Source organism: Chanos chanos, chromosome 14 (assembly GCF_902362185.1).
Source record: "Chanos chanos chromosome 14, fChaCha1.1, whole genome shotgun sequence".
Taxonomy (NCBI): domain Eukaryota; kingdom Metazoa; phylum Chordata; class Actinopteri; order Gonorynchiformes; family Chanidae; genus Chanos; species Chanos chanos.
This window is the reverse complement of record NC_044508.1, coordinates 13,307,197-13,329,364: the sequence shown is the minus strand read 5'-3', so window position 1 is coordinate 13,329,364 and position 22,168 is coordinate 13,307,197. Positions and strand designations below refer to the sequence as shown.

Here is a 22,168-nt window from a genome sequence, read left to right as displayed (position 1 = left end):
AAGTAATAAACTTATATCATTTATTTGCCTTCTTCTAAACCACTTGAAAGAGGACCATGACAGTTTATGTTAAAGTGGAATTTGAACTTTATCATAGTAAAGACAAACTGACTTTATTGTTCTCTGCAAATTGAAAAACAGCAGGAATTGACCTCAAACTCTGTATTTGGACTTGGGGACGTAGGCCAGTGGAATGGCCATCGTAAATCTGTGCTGAGCAGAAGTAGGTGAAGCCCGGCCTGAAGGCAGAGCTGCACTCTGGATGTGTTACGTGCCAGTAACGCCCTGACATGCCGAAGGGCTTCTCTCCTTTCCAGAAAAGGAATCTGACCCATCCAACAACCTCTTAACCTCAGTGCAACAGGGCCATAGAGGGTACGACACACACACACACACACACACAGACACACACGCGCGCGCACACACTTGCAGCGCGCGAACAGACTCAGTTATTTTCCATCTAAAACATCCAACCAATCTTAAACTGGTCCAATGAAAGACAACTTAACAGGTGGTCACATCAATACCCACATCCTCACACACACACACACACACACACACACACACACACACACGCACGCACTCAGACAGAGCTGAGGAATGTACACAGTGTGGAGCCAGAGGTCTGGCTGTCTGCTAAGCTGGTGTTTCAGAAAGGAAGATTGAGGTGAAAGAGAGATAAGAGATAAAAGCTCTGGAATACAAACACACACCAAAGTCCCAATTACATATGTACTCTCCATCTTTTCAATCACGGAGTGCAGACCACGCAATTACAGACCCGACAAACACAATCACACCTAACACTTCACTCATTACAGGATGTGTGTGCAGAGAGGCTTGGCTTTGAGTGAAAAGAACCTGTTTTTGGGTGCGTAGGGGAGCGTGTGCTCCATATTTTGGAACGCATTTGCTTCTGCACTGTCTATTAGAGTTTGTGTATGTGTGTATGTGTGTATGTGTGTGTGTGTGTGTGTGTGTGTGTGTGTGTGTGTGTGTGTGTGTGTGTGTGTGTGTGTTGGGCGGGGGGGTGGGGAGCGACGGTCAGAATGAGGTGAATCGCCGAACCCCCCCCCCCCCATCTCGGGACGGGGTTTAAGTGTGTTAATGGCGGCTTTCAGGGGTGACTTTCCGTAGTAATATCAATCTTAATAAGAGCCATAATCTCAGTCGTTGTAAGTGTTTTCAATACATAAGGAGATGCTGTAGCTTTGAGTTGTATCGTAATCCAGGAATACCCTGTATGAGGTGAGGGTCAGACTGACATGAGCAATGTCTTTGTCTAATCCAAGCCTCTATCAACAAGCCTGAACCATTTTAAAGTCTTACTGAGGAGGAGTATTACTGTTACTTATATATGTGTGTCATGTCTACTTTGGCTGAAAACATATCTTTTTTTTTAATTTTGTTGTTCTTGACAATCATTTGAAGATACAAAAGGCTATGTTTATTTCTGTGAAACTCGCATGTTTCATAACGGGCATGTTCACACATATACACAACACATATACACAACACCGTTTGAAATCATCAAGTTTATGATTATGATTTTATAGCTATTACTGATGCTCTTGGGACATTGGCGATATTGTACGACGCATTTACAGTTAGTGTAACAGTTCTCTGTGAATGTGTGCGTGTGTGTGTGTGCGTGCGCGTGTGCTTATAATAAAACTAATCCAGAATGACAAAATTATGAGGTGAAAAAAGATAAGACACAGCCCTAAAGAACATAGACTGTCAGATAAAATGATGGAACATTATCCAGGCCTTAATAAGTTGACAGTTATTATCAGCAGTAACAAACTGTACATCTCTGATAATAACCACGTAACAGGCCAGTGAACAGGGTGATAACAAAAAGAAAAAAAAAAAAAAGATATCCAGCGCAAAATCGTGTGCTTGTGTGTGCGTGTGTGTGTGTGTGTGTGTGTGTGCACGCGCGTGTGTGTGTGTGTGTCTGTGATAGCAGCTTCCCTCAGAACAGATTTGTGAGCTCATGTTCAAAAGACAGATTAATGCATAACCTCAGTAAAGTAAATCGCTCGATGAAGTAAAAATACCTGAACCTGAGTTCAGTCATTTAGATGCCCAGTGGGGTGTGTTTGGCCTCTAAGGGTCCCTGGGAGTCCTGCAGAGCAGAGAGGGAGAAATGGACAGGGCATCTCTGCTCAAACCACCTGTAAACCTCCATCTCTTGCTTCTCTCTCTGTATTTTTTTCCCTTTTTTTCTGCTGAGCTATTGACATCCTGTCAGAGACTATTAGGAAACAGGCAGGTAGCATGCACTAACCTGTTCACCCTTGGTTGGAAGACAGACTCTTCCTCTCTCTCTCTACTAACGTAAAGAGAAGTCAGTTGGAAGAAATGATGATGTGTGGTGTGGACCTCAGTAAAACAGAGCAGGGTTTTTTTTTCCTTTTTCATTGTGTGTGTGTGTGTGTCAGAGAGAGAGAGAGAGAGAGAGCGAGGGTGTGTGACTGTATGAGGATGTGGACGCGGACGTGTATATCAGTGTGGTCACCTGCCTAGTTTTAATGGGTCACATAATCAGTATGTTCGTACCGTTGGTTTTAAATGAGAGTAACAGGCCTGTGTGTAAATGTGTGTGGAGTGAGGGCGGGACGAATCCTGCATAACTCTAATTTGTTCAGAATGTCAAATTAAGGTTAGAGATAAAACAGGAAGGATTGTATAATTTGTCCACTCTTTTCGTTATCCAATTTCTTCATATTTTCTCTCTCTCTCTCTCTCTCTCTGTCTCTCTCAGTCTGTCTCTCAAAGCCTTTCTTTCCACTCTGCCAGAAAATGCTTGTGGTTCTTCACTCTGAATGGCCTAGAGGAAAATGTTAAGGCCATACACACAGAAGCTGAGAAGCATATATGGAATTTAATAAAAGACTCTGCTTATGACACCTCATCTATGAAAACTATGCTCAAAGGCATTTGTATACACAGAGCATAAAGACTAGGCCATTCCTACACAGAGAGGGCTATTTCACCATTTCAGTTTTCTGTTTTTTCCAAAGCAGTTTTTTTTTTGCCAGCTTTTATTTGTATGCTCTTAGCATCTAAAAAAACCCCACTTCTGTCTCATTCACAACCAGCGTGAACCAGAAGAAAATAGCTTATCAACAGCGAGACCGTCTATTTGCGGATTTGAAACGATGGCCTGAGAAGACCAGCTCTCCTGAAAAAAGAAAGCTGTGTTATATCCTAGGGAAAAAAAGAGGGCACCTGCAAGAAACGCTTCTGATACACTCTGTAACGGTAACACACGCGTACGCAAGTGACTGCATTTCATAAGTGAGAGAGTGAGAGACAGAGAAATAAGACTGTATATTAAAATGATAATAGAAGCACGAAGGCCCCCCCCCCCCCAAAGCCCCTCACCCCCCACCCCCCCATATCCATTAGTGTGGGTCCACACGGGCCTGGGCCATTTGTTGCTGTTATTAAGACACTGTGCTAAATGGGTGATTATAGCAGCTTAGTGGAACTCTGGAAAATTCAACAAAACAATAAGAGGGATTGCGAGAAGATGATACAGTCGCATTTGGGGTGTCCTCTGGGAGGGGGAGGAGGGGACACGGAGTTGACACCATTTCAAGTGACGGGGTGCAAGAGGATGGAGACCTCCCCAACCCCCACCCCTTCAAAACCTCCACCACCCCTCCCTCCGAGAAAACTGCATGTGTTCTTCGAGACTACTAGGCAATGGCTTTCACAGCACTATAAATCAGACGTTTTAGGAGCGGCGGCTCAACGAGGAGACAATGATTTATCAGTCGGGTAAATCACGGTCAATCTGTGTCATCTCCTTCACAGGCTCAACCAACCACCGCCGAGGTCGACAGGTCACCTACGTGATGTTTCACATGTCAACAATTTCATATCTTTTCTCATAAAATCTTTTATGAGATTCGTAATGTAGTGTATAAGTCAGGAACGCAGAAATCTGAAAAAACTGTGCGCTGACATGCAGTGTGTCCTCATATGTTCTCCAGAACGCTGACCTAGACAACAGGACAGTGTTCATGGAATTACCATGGCAACACATTAAGCAGACATAAGCTTAAATAGCCTGTTCTAGACGCACATACATTACTGTTAACCCTACCTGACCATACTATGGGCCTTTCCAAGAGTCCAAATGGCAGCCGAGACAATATGTAATCCAGTGACTGAAACCCCAGCACTCTGTACCACTGCTCTCACACTGGTTTTGGAGTCTAAACTGATCGGAGATCAGTAATAAACCTAATGTTACATGGCTACTGAAAGAAATCTATTGTCTGTAAAAAAAACAAAAAAAACAAAAACAGCTGAAGGCCTCCTGTGGAGCAAGAAACATATATTCACACACATAGAAAGAGAGAGGGAGAGGGAGGAAGAGAGAGAGAGAGAGAGAGAGAGAGAGAGAGAGAGAGAGAATGTATGCATCCTGACTGAAATAAAATGGGTCATGTGGTTTCAGTTCCAATTAAAAACAGAGGAGAAAACACAACAATGGAAAAAGAGCTCTGGAAGAAACAGCCGAAGAAAAAGGCAGGAGGCAATGTTAGTAATTAAAAAAACAAAAAAAAGGAGAGATCAAGGAATCACTCGATTAGTGAGTTTTTCCCAGATGCAGACAAGTCTCCTTCCTGCAATAGATACATAAATAAATAAATAAATAAATCAAAAATAAATAAATAAATAAATAAATAAATCTGCAAGAGGAAGTAAGGCAGGCTATATGGATGTATGTAAAAACAAAGTCAATAGGGTATGTTGCCCACTGTCTGCACACTGCATGTATAGGAGTTAGCGTTGCGTGCGTGGGAAACTAGGTCAGGATTTGGGACTGACACATCGTTCGGCAAACAGATAAGTGCAAATCTAAAGTGCTAAGAGAAACGCTACGAGCGGAGAAAAAGAAAAAAGAGCGAAGGAGACAAAAAGGGAGAGAGACAACGATAAAGAGAGAAAGACAGAGAAAGAGAGAATGTTTACAGGGGGGCACTCCACACACGAAGGCAACAAGGTGACATCTTCCCTCCATGTAATTATCTAAGTACACTAAACACTGTCATTTGAAGACCAGTTCCCTCTGTTCTTCCTGCCAGTGGTTGTTATTGAGCTGTTGTTTTCACTGTCTCCAGGAGCGTTTATCTTTATTTAAACAAGCGTGGCAACCACAATGAATGTACACGCGTCTTTTCACCTCAGAATGAGCGTGTTGGCTTTTTTTCTTCCTCTCCTGTGTAATACACACGCTAGATTTGTTCCTGTATCATTTGGTCTATGAAGCAAACTGCGGTCAGTGCAGTTTCCCCTTCTCTCTCTTTCCATCTCCCTCTCTCTCTCTCCCTCTCTCCCTCTCTCTCTCTGTGCAGTCGGAGGGAAACAGTAGCTCGTTTGAATGGAGCCTAAGGGCTATCTCCTGTCAAAACACCACTGTCCTCACCGAGGTAGGAAACAAAGTTTGAATGGGTGCTTCCTGGATGGTCACACACGTACAAATCCGAGCATACGCACAGATGGTCACGGACATATGCTTGCTCACTTTTACTACATCTCTCTCTTTCACTCTGTGTCTCTCTCACACATACACACAATAACATATGTGGGTAAAGATACAGTGATATACAAACATATGTGTGTATGTATGCACACATGGTAGGGATAGAGTGATCATATGCAATGGGCAAGTAGGATGAAGTGAAGCGTTGAGAGTGACAGCCTGCTGTGTCGTCCGGCGATCAGCAGGGGTCACTGTTACGCAGACAGTACAGTACAGTACAGTAATACCTCTCAACAGGGATGGATTATACTGTTCTGTTCTTCCCTGTCACTCTCTAACACACACACACACACACACACACAAACGCACACACACAGACACACACACACACACACACAAATCATTTCTAAACTGAACAGTGGGCAGAAAGACCCGTCAGTAAGGCCACGGTCATTAACATAATCAATATTAGCATAATTTGCATGTGCAAAGGCAGTGACATAGACACTTGCTGTTCCATTACAAATAGCTTGTTTAATGACTGAGCGTGTTTCCGGTTTTGCATAAACCGTGAAGATTTGCGCATACTGTGGTTTTTAGTAAATCTGAATCTTAATCTCTCCTCTTGACACTGTGCTGTATATATTGCTACATTATCAGCTGACTTAATGGAGTTCAAAGGGAAGGTAAACAGAGCAGGGAAATTATAGTACAGTCCATTACAGGGGTCTTTAATCCCAAGCCATCTTTTCAATTATGAAAAGTGTACTGGTAAAATCAGTCAAGTTCAGTCAAGCTCATGTGACTGTATGTAAAACCCGAACAGAACACTCCAGATGACGGGCTAATCACCGAGAAGGAAACCTAAAAAACGATTCTCGTAGCCAAAAAGAGATTTGCTCCTAGTGTCAACTAGCGTCTCAGGCAGTCGTTTTGATAAGAGAGACGGCAAATGCATGCAGTTTTGCTGATAACAAACACTTGTTGTACAGTTCAGAGTGGGGGTTTTGAATGTTTTGACTACAGAGTGGCCTAAAACATTCGCGCCAGACACAGTCTGACTCTGTTAAGTTGGTTTTCATTAATGGTTAACTGTTTTATTTACTCGCATATCTACGCGACATAAGTATTCACCCATTGTTAATTCCGTCCACTATTCATGCTTACACCTGAAATGAATCTGTTTGCGCGCTCTCACTTCTTTCTTTTTTCATGGCTCTTACTCATGTTAAGGGCTTAGTTTGTCTGACAAATATCCTGTCACCTACGCAACACACTTCTCCTAAATAAACGGAGCCGAGGCCTGGGACTCTTGCGTCGGCCTGTTTTGGTTTTCAAAACTAAAAATGTAACATTCACACTCCTATCCTCCCATACCCACCCCCCCCCCCCCACCCCCACCCCCACCCTCACCCTAAGTTAAACAAAAACTGTTGTGTAAATCTGCCCTTTTCCCGTCGCAGGAAAAAATGTGTGGATACACGCATTTTCCACGGGGGGGATTTTAAAAAAAGTGTACTTCACGCGCTGCTTTACCTATTGCTAGGTATGGGGCGGACAGCTCGACGCACCCGCTCACATCACTAAAGGTCAACACTACTGAAGTGAGCCATTGGGACGATGGCTCTGGACGCACTAAACAGAGCAACACCGAGCAGCAGAATTCAGGAGGTATATTAGCTGATCTTTGCACTGGTTTAGTGAGTGTTGGCGGCAGGTATTGATCTAAGGCGTGATTTACTGTATTGCTGCCACAGGCTCTAAGGCCTGGGAGGGGGAAGCTGCGTGTCAGACCTCCCGTTATTAACGTTCGGTTCTAGGCGGCGTCTGGCTGATATACTGAGACCGGCCTGTGACAAATGAGCAAAGCTCAGCTGCTGTCAGCAGTTTAGAGCCAACGCTTTGGCTCAGGCAATGACCTAAAGTTTCCTTGGATCTGAGTTTCCCTCTCGCTAACTTTCGAGGGTAGGAAATTGTGAGAACTCCAAATGGAGGTCCCTATCCAAGATGGAGGCCGATGTGAAGACTTCTAGGGATTGGAATGATGGTGAAGAGGACAGTGGGACAGTCTAAAAGAGAGTTATGAGGGAGAATGACAGACTGCCTAGGAGAAAGGTCATAAGTGAAAGGTCAGGGCTCAGAGGCAGTGTAGAGAAAAGAGCAAACAGAAAGAGAAAGAGAGAGAGAGAGAGAGAGAGAGAGAGAGAGAGAGAGAGAGAGAGAGAGAGAGAGAGAGAGAGAGAGAATGAGAGACAAAAGTGGAGGCACTGAAACCTGAGGTTGAAACACAACTTATCTGACCCCCAAGCATCATGCAAAACAGTCATAGATGACCTTTACTCCACGAAATATTCAGCAACCAGAAACCCCTGCAAACTGCTCACCGACATTCCACTGCGACCACCGTACGCTTGTCTCCAAGGTAATGAACGGCCAATTATAGCACGTGGTTATGTGCTGCCAGAACCCCATCGATCACTGGTCAAAAGGTGTGACTTTATCAGCTGCCTGGCTGCAAATTAAAGACAGATCAGCCAGCGCTAGGCAACAAAACAGCCTCCTTCTAGACAAGGTGTGAAATTAGTCAAGCTGAGAAGTCGGCGAGTAGATCTGATAGCCTAAAATTGCGAAAGATGTCCAAAGTTTTGAGAGAACGTTAAATTTATTCTACATTAAATTAGGCCCGAAGAACTAATTTCATCAAATAGGCGAAGAGACAGCAGGTTGGACAGCGCACACTGTGACCAAAGATTATTTGTCTGTCACATAATTGACTTCGTGCATTTGCGACATTCACATTTCTTTTTTTTTTTTTAAGCCGTTCGTCTTACAATGGTCTAAAAGCTGGTTATTTTAAGGCCCTGTTAATTTTGTGCTTTAGTGGTTGGCCCCCCAGCGAGGAGGCAAAAGAATTCCATCTCTGGCTGACCCCGACTTTTACTCTGCCTGATTTGTTCAGTCTCTTTTACTTCCCATTTTTCTTCCTCTCCTTCTCTTTTTTTTTTTTTCGCGTTTAAACTGGACGAGGTTGATGAGTTCATCCTCTTGTCTAAGGAACAGCGTGTACTGATGTACAGAGACACAGCATTAACTACTGAAACCACTCTCATTCCTGCATGTCTTTCTTCCTCTCCTCCCAACCTCAGTCTTTCCTTTCTTCTTGTCTTCCTTCCTCCCTCTCACTGTCTTTCTTTCTTTCTTTCTTTCTTTCTTTCTTTCTTTCTCTCTTTCTTTCTTTCTCTCTCATTCATACATACACACACACACACACACACACTTACTGCTTACTTTAGGCACTTAATGAGTTTATCTGAAACTCTTTCTCTCTCCCTCCATCACACCCCACTCAGTACACAACATTCTAACATCTGTCAACTCATTTAACAAGTCATTTCAGTAGGGAGGGAATTTGAACGACAGCGAGATTCTTATGACCTTAGATGCAGTCATCTTTAGTACAGGGGGGACTGTTCACTTTAAAACTTTATTATCAGTACGGTACAGGTCTGCAAAGGCTAACAAAAGCCCTGCTTTATGACAGCAGTTGACAGAGACAGACCAACGTGGACAGCGTTCAGGTCATGTGGCTTGACCGGGACAGTTTGGAGGGGGAAGGCTGGCCTTGACTGTGTTGGGTGTAAACAATGTTTCAATCACCCTTGCTGGTCTCTATAGCCTTTTTTGGTCTCAGAGGGGGATGGGTGGTATTGGATTAGGTGCACTGAGCTAGCCGTTTTAGAGTCAATCATACATGCGACTCTCCTTCTGTGTCCTCACCTAAGCCAAGTCAACACCCAGTGACCTGTGTTTACTGACAATAGCAATGATCATAGCACTGAACACATGCACTGTTCAACCCAAACACACACTTATACATGCAAATAAACACATTCATGTGTGACAAACCGAGAGAGAGAGAGTGAAAAGGAGAGACAGAGGGAGAGACAAGAAGGCAAAAAAAGGGTTAACAAGTGACTGTGTGGGGCATTTTGGGAGTTTCTCCATTTGTCGATCTTAGTAGCAACCTCCATCAACATAGACCTGTCTTTCATTTTAGAACATTCTGGACAGGAACTACGGTCTAGAGGAACCATCTTAGCTCCAATTAAGAAACCGTGGAAGGTTGTGTTTGTACAGGGTGATCAGTGTGTGAGAGCGAGATGAAAATTTAATTAGATGTCAACATGCCTTCCACACTTCTGTGACAAAACGTAATCATATCATCTCTATCGATGCTCTCTGTGTGTGGGCTTGCTTTTCAGCCTTCCATCTGAAGTCTTCATCGAGAACAAGACTGACGTGTAAGTTACTCCTGAGCCGACCAGATCTCCGGTCATTAAAATATAAACTTATTAATTATTACTCTAATAGAGCTATCTCTGTCTATGCTGTTTGGATGGACTTCTATCTTAAATAATGGAATAATTACCATAAATGTCTTCTAAACCGAACAAGACTATTTTAGGGCCCTGACTAGCTCTTTGTTGTAATACATTCTATCCTTATCACTTGTAGCAAGGCCTTCACCTTGACAGTTTGAGGTCCTCTTGTTTATTTCAACCCGATGTCAAACTTGGGAGCTGGAAACATTTTTTTCTATTGTGGTATAGCAAACAAATTGTGCAGCCAAGCTGTCAATCAATGTAACAGCCTATCGTTATTCAGAAACACAAACAGGGTAGAAGCGTTTGAGGGACGGGGTCGTTGGAGGATAGCGACGGGGGAGGGAGGGGCGGGGGTCAGTTTTTAAGCATTTAGATATGGAAAGCTGAAAAACAACTCTTGTGAACTAAGAGAGAAAAAAAAAACCCTGCGGTCGGCCTGTGACCTCTAGATTCCTGAAGAGTTGCACCTCGGCCACCCTGAACCGAGCGATGCCGTGAAAGATCAAGATCTGTTACATGTCTCACATAACACGGCTAGATTTCTTTCTCCAGGATCCCTCCTTTGACATGTTCATTTTTGATCGGAGAACACGAAAAACCAAACACCTCCGGCACGTCTTCACCTGTCTGCCACTGGTCGTGTGCGGCTTTTGAAGCAAGAGCATGCGGGTGTATGTGTTGTTGTTGTTGTTGTTTTTTTTTTTTCCCCATGTCAGATTTCTTCTCCAAAGGAAGAACCGCCACTAGCACCACACCTTTGTTTGGGTTTGAAACATGCGTGAGAGGATGACGGTTGGTCCATGTGATTGAGTTCCATAACTGAACAGAGGGGCATTTAAGGTCAGTGTTCCCCCCTATAATGTTCGGGAAGAGGGGTTATTCTGGGGAGGTGCTGACATAAGAGGCCTCCATTTTATGTAGTTATGTGGGTCAGAAATTGGAGGCGTGAAGGGAGGGGAAGAGAGGGGGAGAAAGGGGGAGAGAGAGAGAGAACGAAAGAGAGAGAGAGAGAGAGAGAGAGAGAGAGAGAGAGAGAGTGTAAGACATGTGAAAGTGACAAGTGAATGTTTGACAGCTGAAACCGTTATTGACCTTCTAGGGGGCTTTAGTCGCAACCAGGGGTTGAGCAGTTTCATATAATCCTTCCCCCTGTCAAATGTCACTCAAATTCTCTGCAATAACAGACCTCATCATCCAGCTTAGGCTCCCTTCAATTTAGAGTGAGGGAGAAGAAAGACAGAGAGAGATAGAAAGACTCTGAGAAATTGTTAAATTAACCAGCAGCCATGAAAATGTTTTTTTTCCCCCCTCTCTTTAAAAGAAAGATCAAACACTTGTTGGCGGATTTGGATAATTAAGTGTCCTTGAGCTGTGTCAGTGCCAAAAAGTCTTCACTCACACACACCTTATTATTCGTACTGGAGACATGAGCCTATCAAAGAAAAAGGATCCACAGGGACCAGCCAATGGGAACGGATTTGGGTAAGGGCACGCGGTCTAATCAATGGATGACAGACGTCTAATATACACTGACCTTCGATGAATGCTATCCATTATACTCAATGATCTTTACAAAACACAAAAAAAATCAAATCCATGAATCCCATACAGGCCCATCAAAGGGTAAAATGTCAAAATATGATGTGTATTGAAAAGTTTAGAGAAATTAATGTCACATAAATACTGACATGGCAGGATTTTTCTTTTTTTTTTTTTAATTGCAGAAGTGTTTTAAAAGGCTTTGGCATAACAGATTAACTGAGGCCTGTCACTCCGTTGTGGGCAAACAGACATAAAATTGCTTGTGAGAGGTTACAACCATGTCATGACATCTGGCCTAAACAGATTGACAACGATAAAGGAAAAGTTGACAGCTTTCGCTTTTACTCTAATCTGGCTTTGATATTGTGTTTCTGTTCAATTTCGGCATTAGGGCTTAAAAGTGCATGAAGAAGTGAAAAAAAAAAGATTAATTCTGAAGCTGAAAGGACAGAGATGCCACTCATTAATGTAAACAAATCTGAAAGAGACGTCTACATTAGAGGGCATACGTACATATACAGATCACCAATGCGGGTCACCATAAAGTCCCCTGCTAACATCAGCACCATGGTCTTTATAAACCCACGTCTGCTCTATGCTTTCATATGTCAGACCGTCTGGTAAGCTATTAGTCTTAGTTAACATGCAAATGCTGGTAAAGAGGACACTTTTTATGTAGCTGGGCTGAATCTTTAATAGAGGGCAAAGTTTAACAATGCAAATCACTCATAAGTGCATTCGTTTGAACCTATGACCTAGAGCAAAACAATATCTAGGCTGACTGTGTGGTATCCCGTTATGAAAGCTTTTTTTTTTTTTTTTAACAACAGTACAATGATGAGAGGAGTGATTAGTTAACGGATTAGATGACTCCAGGCCCATGCCTGTTATTCTGCCCACCATGTGAGTTTGAGAACAGGGGCAAGCTGGGTACCGTTAGGGCAGGTGGGCCCATTCTCACTGGGCACGGACACGCCGTTCCAATTAACCGCTCACTCTGAGCCAATTAAATGGCCCGACCCGCTGCGACAGCCAACCAGTGCTCTCCGCATGAGACACACACACACGCGCACACATGTACACTACGAACTGCATCAGTTCATAACACATAACACACCCTTCTCTCGCATCACCTCAAAGTCGTTAGTGTGTGAAGGAAAGTAGTGACAAAAAAATCTTATTAATACCACTTCTGCAATTACTGACACAACCACTCAGCTTATTTATTATTATTATTATTATTATTATTATTATTATTATTATTATTAGTGTAATTTCAGTAAGCGTTGATCTTTCATTGTAGCTGTTTATTTAAACAGATCATTACTTTTCCCTAAAGCACACACATACACACACACACACACACTCCAAAGCATGAGACCACATTTACAGTGAACAAAGCAAGAGAGTTTTTGCTTTTATCTAAAAATCAAAGGGAAGCTCTGAGATCCAATGAACGGCACCTTTTTGTTTTCTTAATGCACCATACTGGGACCCCATCAGACAAAATGTGCTTCTTGTTTTCGAACAATATTAATTAGTTTCTTGTTGCATAAAGATTCTGACTGCAATCCGCTATTTAATTTGCGTTTAGTAAAACATAGTCCTTGATGAACTATCCCCATGGGCTGTGGCAGCCCTGTTTGTATTTGTATAAGCATAAAATCCTTGAATTAAGGCTGACTTGTGGGTCTTTTGCTTTCCTCAGATGGCACTAATGTGTATAGAGAGATTGGACTGTATCTGCAGAGACACTCATCAGCTCTCATGCAGGAAGATGGGTTTCTCATCTCATCCTCAAAAACAAATAAATAAAAAAAAACAAAACAAACAAACAAATTAATAAAAAAAAAATGTTCTGTTCTGTTTTCCTCTCGACTCTTGCTTCTCCTTCAACCGTATCAGAATATTGTTCCCATTGCAGCAAGTCTCTCCTTTTCTGAATGACAGTCTGCAAAAAGGCTTTACTGTTTACAAAATTCCTCATCTAACATATTCTCATTACTGGTTTCAGATCAAACTGTATAAATGGAAACCTTACGATACAACTAAATAAATAAAACCTTCTAACTTTAATCTCTATTATACACAGACATGGATTATTGTTAGAGAGATGGAACTAAAGAAGCTTTAAAAAAATACCCACAATCAAAGTACCTGTCATTTCACATGAAATCAGTGATATATATATATATATATATATATATATATATATATATATATATATTAACAGCAGTGTGGCAGTGTAGCAGTGTAACATTCCTTTAATGCAACTCCAGGTTTTGGCTCTTGAGGGAGGTAATGAAAAGATCTGATTTTCTTAGAGAGAGAGACGAAGAGAGAGGGACAACTGTAACTCTGAAGCCTTGAAGTAAAATACATTTGTCTTTCACAGAATGACCCTCCTCAGAGGAAGTGACCCAGGTGTTCCATTAAGGGCCTGGAGCTAACAGTTTGATAGGACTCAGTTTGTCTGTGCTCCCTGTAACACTCAGTGTCAACACCTTGTTTAGTTTCCATCTCTCAGTAAAGTCTCTCTCTCTCTCTCTCTCTCTCTCTCTCTCTCTCTCACTCACTTTCTCTCTCTCTCTTTCTCTCTCTCTTTCTCTCTTTCCCTCTCTCTCTTTCCCCCTCTCTCTCTCTCTCTGTCTCTGTATGACTATATCTGTAGAGCACTTCACATGTTGTAACATTGTTCCCTATGGGACTTTGTTTCATTTGATGCATAAACCCACTGAGCCTCATATTAAAGAAACCATTCCTTTATTCTTTTGAGCAATGAGAAAAAATGGACCCATGAAAATGTTATTAACCCGTGTAAATCTATCTAAAACCTTTATGATTTGAAATGCAATTATGATTGATAATAAAGCAATACAAACCTTTACGATATGAAATAAAATTACATTCGGACAGAGTACACACAGCAACGAAACTACACGAGGAAACATCATATCATGAGTAATGGTTTTTAGCTGGCACCCTTCAAAAGTGGGAGCGAATCTAGAAGCTGTGGTTTAATTTCAGATTAATGTTTCACTCCCCAGCCAGTGATGAAAGAGAGTGAGATATCATTTTACCAAGTTAACAGATGGAAGAGAGAGAGAGAGAGAAAGAGAAAGAGAAAGAGAAAGAGAAAGAGAAAGAAAGAAAGAAAGAAAGAAAGAAAGAAAGAAAGAAAGAAAGAAAGAAAATATGCAAGAGAAATGAAAAGATAAACTTGCCACCTTGTGTCAGACAAATGGAATCAGATGGTGTGAAGCCCAGCAGAAAGGAGGCGTTAAAAATTCATAAAGGTTAAAATAACTGTTTATTCTGTACGAAGGAGGCTAACATGTTCCCCATTGCACTGAAGCAATTACAGTGGAAATAACTCACACATACATTCAACTCGAGCTCGGCACAAATGCAGACACCCACCAACCCACCCACACACACACACACACACACACACATAAACACACATTCAAAGCATCTTCATGTATTTTTCATCATGGCTAGATGAAGACAGCTTGGTAAAAAGTTGCACCTTCATCATGATCTGTTTGATGAAGATGAGGCAATGTGGGTCTATGGCAGCACCAACTGCCTGACTTCCATGCCCACCCATTTTCAGGTCTTTCTACGTTACTGCCAACCCACCTACCTGTCATATTGCTTACTTGTTCACCTTCTTTTTTTATCTATGTAAAATATATAATAAGTATATCGCTTTGTGTCTCTTCTGTCCATTTGGCAGTACCAGACAAGATTATCATAATTCCTGTCTGGGCCCCTTTGTTTTATTGTGAATCAAATATATCACTTTACCAGATTGGCTATTTCTATTCATTCCCGGTTTGACAGAAGTTTGCGGTCATAGGGGCCTTTGAGTTCTACTGTTAGCTACAGCACACACATCTTTTGTAGACAGTTATGTCACACTGAACTGTAAACACGGCTTACCTTCTGGGAGGCTGGTGGCCCTCCTCCATAAGGCCCTCCTAAGCTGGCCGGAGGCTCAGTGATGTAGGTCTTTTTTGGGGTCGGGGGCTGGTACCCTTGGTTTGCTGGAGCAGCTTGGTGACTGGGCTCGGCTCTCCAAGTATTCCCACCTGCTCCGTATCCCGGTCCTCCGCCATAATGCTGGTCCTGGTACCCTCCGTGTGGAGCAGGTGTAAAGCCTGGCTGGGGAGGTCCGTAGGCAAAATCAGGACCTCTTGGCTGGGCAGGCATGTACTGGACAGGGCCAGGGCCACGGGCAGACCCCTGAGGCCCAGGCATCTGGTGCTGGGGGCCTGGCTGAGCAGCCCTCACTTGGACATTGAAAGTGGGGTGGGTTGGGGTTGAGGCGGTGGTGTAGGAGGCTGGAACAGGCTGAGGGGCTGGTTGGTACTGGGTTCGGGGAGCAGTGCCAGAACTTGGAGCTCCTGGGGAGGCAGCTGGTGGAGCTTGGGGTTTGGGAGTGGACTTCTTGGTGGCTGTCAGGGGTGGCTGGTTGGGGATCACCATCCGTTTGTAACCAGTTACAGGAGTGTTAGAGGTGGGACTGGTCACAGCTGGGCTGGCAGAGTTCTGCAAAGACAGTATCCAAGAATACATAATGAAGGAGAGGACAGCCATGAAGAAAGTCATAGAACACTACAGGGAAGCTAAAAGAATGTTCAGTTTCATTTAATTCAATTTACAGTTTGAGTACCAGTGCAGAAGTTCCTTCCTGGTGAAACCTGAAATGTTCACTCCTTCAGTTATTACACCCATGGCCAAAAACCAGGAAAACAATCACCAGTCATCTGCAGTGACACATTTTCTCCCGACACAATGGTGCTTCCATGACAGTCCATAGGTTTTCCTTCGACGCCTTTCGAAAGTTTCATCTAATGGAAGAACCTCTACTTCTGGCAGCATTATCATTTATTTGGGTGAAAGAAACACCTATTCGGTAGTTGGATTCGGTTTATCACTTTTGAATGGAGGGCCATATCCGCAAAGAGCAATCATAAAAACAGCATGTAGTAGATCACAGAGACATTTAATAGGCTTGTATGTGACACTGTTTAATGGTTAGGGGCGCTAACTCAAGGGGATTCGAGGTGAACATCGAGGGGCTAGCGTCTTTCTAGCGCAACGATTTATTTACCCTGCGGCTTACGGTGCAAGTAATTATTCAGCCTCTCCCCATACGATCGATTCTCCAGGATACCGCTAACGCTACACTGAATGGCCAATGCCTTCCTGGACGCATCCACTCATAAACTAGAGGTAGTAAAGCACGGAGGAGGGGGATAAATTGTTTGGGTGGAGAGAGGGAAGAGAACGAGAGAGAGATGATGGTCGGCTTGGCTGGGACAGAGACATTTGTGCTGATCCTAGCTAACTGCGTGGGAGAAGGAGCTAAATCAGAGAGATTTGTTGTCATCTTTTCTTTTTTTTTTTTTTTTTTTTTTTTGAGGAGCAGTCAATGATGTCTCAGGGATACTTTGCAGCTCATCAGATTGGAGCTGTGAGGGTACGTCAGAGGTCAAAACACAAATCTAGGACCCACGTCCTCATACGGAATAATGTACAATAAGTGTAAGCATTACTGAACGTTGCCTATACTTCTTGGCATGTTTTTTTAATGAATAGTAATGAGGTAGTTGATGGAAATAATACTAGTTTTCAGGATTTGAACAAAGTCTTGAAAACACTTACATAACCCAAATTTTTTTTCATCACATGCACTGTACTGTATTGTTCCAAACGAGTAAAGGAAGCCTGCAAAGTGACTGCATTACATGCCATTTTCAAACAGCTAATCGAAGCCTATCAGCAATGTCAAACTACGACTTGTGTCAAAGTCTTCGATGACCTACAAAGTAGCTATCATTAACCTAGGCTCTGCTTTTTAGGTCACTGCCTTAAGTCAGAAAAACACAGGAAAAAAAGAATCAATTACTGTCTTTACCTCATGACAAGATTAAAGCCAAATGCTGCAGGCTTGAAGCCACTCTCTAAAGACACACTTAAACTTCATTATAAACGGTCACAATAATCAATCTGACACATTTATCCTTCTGTGGGTCAATTGCCAGTGTTTTGTAGAACCCCCTCACTGCAACCAGCATTGTGCAAAACGCTATTAAATTAAGGTGGAAGCTCGACTGGCAAAATGGTGACTGAAACTAAATGTCTACAGTCTTCTCATTTCAGGGTATGATTTACTTTCTCATACAGACATCTGCATGTCATAGACCCTGACAAATTATACACAAAATGAACCTCAAAGGCATTTAATGTTTATATTTTATGCATGCGATCACAAGATGTTTTCTGCCGAGATGCCACTATTTTTGAGGTTTCTCTTAAAGCCGCGCTTGAAGTTAGTGCTGGACTAAAAGATGCTGGCACTTCATGGAAACCTCTCCACAGAGCTCATTACCATGGCCAGCCAAGGGAGGAGGGGGTCGGAATATGTTTTAACCATGTTCTTTTTCTCTCCTCACTGGGGGGGGGGGGGGGGCAACCAACCTCTGCTCTGTCCCACCGCGTCCTTGTCCTTGGTTTCATGGCAGAATTCAAACAGGACATGATTGCTTGAGGAGTTAAGAAGGACAAAGTGTATTCTTTACTCATTTTAATGTGTCAAGACCGTCTGGGGGAAAAGGAACTTAAGCTGTTATGCATGATGTTATTATGCGATATACGGAGATAAATGTTTTAACGCGCGAGTTTCCTCTGTTTTTTTCCCTCATCCCTGTAATCAAACCTGAAACCCTTCAGAGAAGGAGCCTTCAACCAATTGAGATAGAGATGACCCAGAAAGAATTCACGGATAGAGGCCAATTTCTTTCCTGAGCGATTAGTACAGATGTTTATGTTTGTCTGGTTGTAAGTATTAAAAAAAAAAAACAGCCATGCCCTACAGGAAGTAAAATTACTCAATTTAAACGTTTCATGCATTTTAAGCACTCAAGATTATTAATTTATCTATAAAGACCTCAAATCCAAACATTTACTTAGCAGAGGACTAGAAATGCAAATTGCAGCCCTGAAAATAATTACATTGTCATGGCAAATTTTACAGCCATTAGATTAGAGAGGGAAATCGAGCCCCCCGTGAGGTGATGAAACCATGGGCAGGATAAGATCAGAAAAAGAAAATTCTTTCTTTTTTTAATGCATCTCAAATCATACATCACAAAGAAACTGAGAGGTCAGAAGATTTTCTGAAGTTCTCCGAGACAGATGTAGTCAACAATGAACTATGACAGTCTTCAGCAAACTACGGTAAGCCTTTGGAAAATAACAAATTTCTTTTGGAGAAAAAAAAAAAACACTTCCGTCATCTCAATGCAAATGTGCGCATATGCGTAGGGGAAATTTCGACATCGTTAGATTGTTGTCACCTGTTTGTATCCTTTAGTTTCTGCATGTCAGATCTAATTTGGGAGAATCTACTTTATAACACTTGCGTAAGGGACTTAAATCAATCATCTGCTGAGTTGTTTCAAGATTTATGTACTTCTGTAACCTTCTCCTCCAAGTATGAAATAAAGTGATTTTCTGTTCATTCAATGAAGCCTTAGAAAACTGGACAGCATGACGTGGGATGGTAAGTTGGTTGCTTCTACCCAGACCAAAATCCCATGTTACAGAAATGCAGCCACATGACCAGAGATTGCTGGAGGAGACATATCACGCGTGTGCGACCTTCACTGATTTCTATTACTTAATTCTAAAGTTGTCTTTTAAATGTGTGTGTGTGTGTGTGTGAGTAAGTGTGTGTGTGTGTGTGTGTGTGTGTGTGTGTGTGATGTTCAGGATATCTAAGTATGATCAGAGACTTGGGTGAAGTCCTGAGGCAAGTCCTTTTCTTGGAAAGATTTCCTCCTCTAACACACATACATTTCACAATGCATCACCTCCCATTTTTCTGCCACATGACATTCCTGTGACTGTGACTGTGACTGGTTCAAAAAAGCAAAGTTCCATGTCATTGGTGTGATGTATGAGATTGCTCTTGAAAGTTTCCTCCTGGCTAGTGGAACCTTTAAGAACAGTGGAGGGTTAATAGCAATGAGCACGGCCTGCCTGCTATGGAGAGGAGATCAGATGCTTTGTGGCGGTTTCGACAGCCGTTGAGGGCAGGCAGTTTGCATGTGAGCGAGAAACAAAATCACTGCTTGACTGCTCAGAAAGAAAGAAACAGAGAGAGAGAGAGCGAGGGAGAGACAGAAAGAGAGACAGAGGGAAATATCCTGACATGCTCTCAGCCTACAGATATTCTCTTCGACACGTTACTTTTCATCACATCATTCGTTACATGCATTCAGGTCCCCAGGGCATCGAGCAATGGGTACACACAACTGAAGTGAACTAGCATTATTTATATAACCAACAGGATAAAAAACACATCACACACACACACACACACACACACACTGTCTTTCCAGGGCATGGACCATACAGGAACTCTTCCATATCAAAGGACAAACACAGGAACTTACGCTTCACCATTTGAAACGTCATTTTTAAAATGAGCATTTTTTTTTTCTTAGCCTTCGTCACTAAATGCATTTGGGGTCACGAGGTTTGTGAGGTTGACGTCTACTCACGGTAAAATAAAGATATTCCTGTACTGTGGTGTGTGTGAATAAAAGCATTTAGTAGTTTAGACCACTAACAATCATAGCCTCCAGAGCCCTGGCGTATAAGTATTGTGCGGCCCTACTTTGCTTCAGGGTTTAGAGTCTTACATCCAGCCCGCCTCATGTTAGTAAACTTGGCCCCAGCTCTCTAACTCCCCATGGAAGTAACAGATGGCAGTTTTTTTTTAAAAAAGTGTCTTTTCTAAAAGCCTCTTGCAAGTGAAAATTACTGAGGAGAGGAACCTTGATGACTGTACAAGCCCCTGCATTTGAGAGAAAGCAAGAAAGCACTTTGAGAGAGCACATGCATGTGCCCATCTCTTCTCCCTCTTTCTCTCTCTCTCTCTCTCTCGCTCTCTCTCTCTGTCTCTGTCTCTCTTTCTCGCTCACTCTCGTTCTCTCCGCTGAAAGGAAAAAAAAAAAAAGTTTTCTCTAAAACTCTTAATTCAGACTGACTTTGCAAACAACTTCAGTGTGAAATTTCTCAGAGCCTCCTCAGAAAGGCTTTCTGACACATTAGAATAGATTAGGGAAGACCGTGCTAGGCTTGGGGGCTTGAGCAAATCTGTTAACTTAGCATTTCAAACCGCAATGGGGTGGGAGCCGTACTTTTTACACGGCGGAGGGGAAACCCCCTTCACAAAAAGAAAAGAGAAACTTCTTCTCTTCTTCCTTCAAAGGGAAGTCTATGTTTGCTGTTTATTTTAAATCCTGAATATGGCTAGTCTCCCTTCACTTTCCACCACCTCAACTTTTTTTTTTTTTTCTGGTGGTGGTGGTGGTTGGGGGGGGGGGGGGGGGCAGTTGATAATTCTTTTAGAGCAACTTTGTTGGCGAGTTCATACAACCTTGATAAGTTTCATCAGCTCCAGTCGGCCAGTATTATGTAGGAAGAGACGACGGGACACGATAATTGTCTTTGTTCTGAGTGGCTTCTCAGCGATGCTTTCTCATGCAATAAAGCGCAATCGGGCACAACGGTTGCGGGGGTAATGGGACTATCTACTTCTTTCTGCATCAAAAACATCTCCTCACCCCCTTCACTCCCCTCCTTTTCCCCCTCCAACCCTCCCCTCGCTCTTGTGACGCACCCCTCGCGCATTTCAGTGTATCGGCGCTCCACTTAAAATAGTCCCAGATAACGTACATTAAAATATGATTAAAGATGTCTCCCTGAAAATGCGAAGGGACCTCCAGCTGTTTTCAACTATCTCACAAGTGCAGATAAAACACATTAGATTGGGATGGTGAAATTTTCACTCTCCGCGTATCTAGTGGGGATGGTTTCCCTCCCCATCAGTGATAATACAGCACTTCGCCCAAAGTCCCAGTCAATCTAATCAGAGCTTTGTTCATTACTTGAACAACAAAAGAAATTACGTCAGTGGTGAAACAGTCCCTGATGGACACATTAACAAATGATGGCAAAATGCTTTTGCTAGAACGATCTGAAAGTTAATGAGATTTTGTAATGCTGATCAAGAAACTCTGAGGGCAGGAGATCTACATTTTGTTTGTTTTGAGTTCACACTAAATCTGGATAATCTCTGGCAACAGAGAGAAGAGAGCAGCGTCTATACGTGTGACACACAGCAATGTTTAAATGTCTCACCGGGTCAGCATGTACCTGTTCGCATTCATAGCATTTTATGCTTAATTTACCAGAGGCCTCTGAAAATCAGAGCCAAATTAATTGGCAGTTAAAACGATTGAGTCTGTCTGGGAAGCAAAAGGCTATGCAAGAAAATGAAACTGAGTGCTGACATTATAGATACTTTGATGTGTTCATACAGAGAGTTGCAAATTGATCTGAATCTGTCACCGTTTTCATTTTCAAATAAAGGCATCCTTTTGAATCAGATAAGGAAAGTCAAGGTATTACGAAGAGCCTATAAATTGTGACTCAAACACAATGGCTATAATCACCATGGCGTCCATCAAAGAGATTCTTCAGAGAGGGGCTTCCAAACAGACGAGAGTTTGACTGAGTGTTTGTTTTTCTTGCTAAAGTGAAATTCCATTCTGAAACCTTTCATGTTCTTTTTTTTTTCTTTTATTATCTCTCGCTCTGAAAATAGCTAATAGCTATCTCTGAGTTTTTCACAGGCAATAAACCGAGTGTGTCA

The 22,168-nt window shown here is 42.6% G+C and overlaps 1 protein-coding gene across 1 annotated transcript in view; it reads right to left on the bottom strand.

The window, feature by feature from the left end:
* lpp (LIM domain containing preferred translocation partner in lipoma) overlaps positions 1-22,168 on the bottom strand; it is a 142,804-nt gene that overhangs the window by 33,340 nt on the left and 87,296 nt on the right. Inside the window, exon 7 of the mRNA XM_030791371.1 lies at positions 15,379-15,987. Coding sequence (XP_030647231.1) covers positions 15,379-15,987 — 609 coding nt within the window. The remainder of the gene's footprint in view (positions 1-15,378; positions 15,988-22,168) is intronic.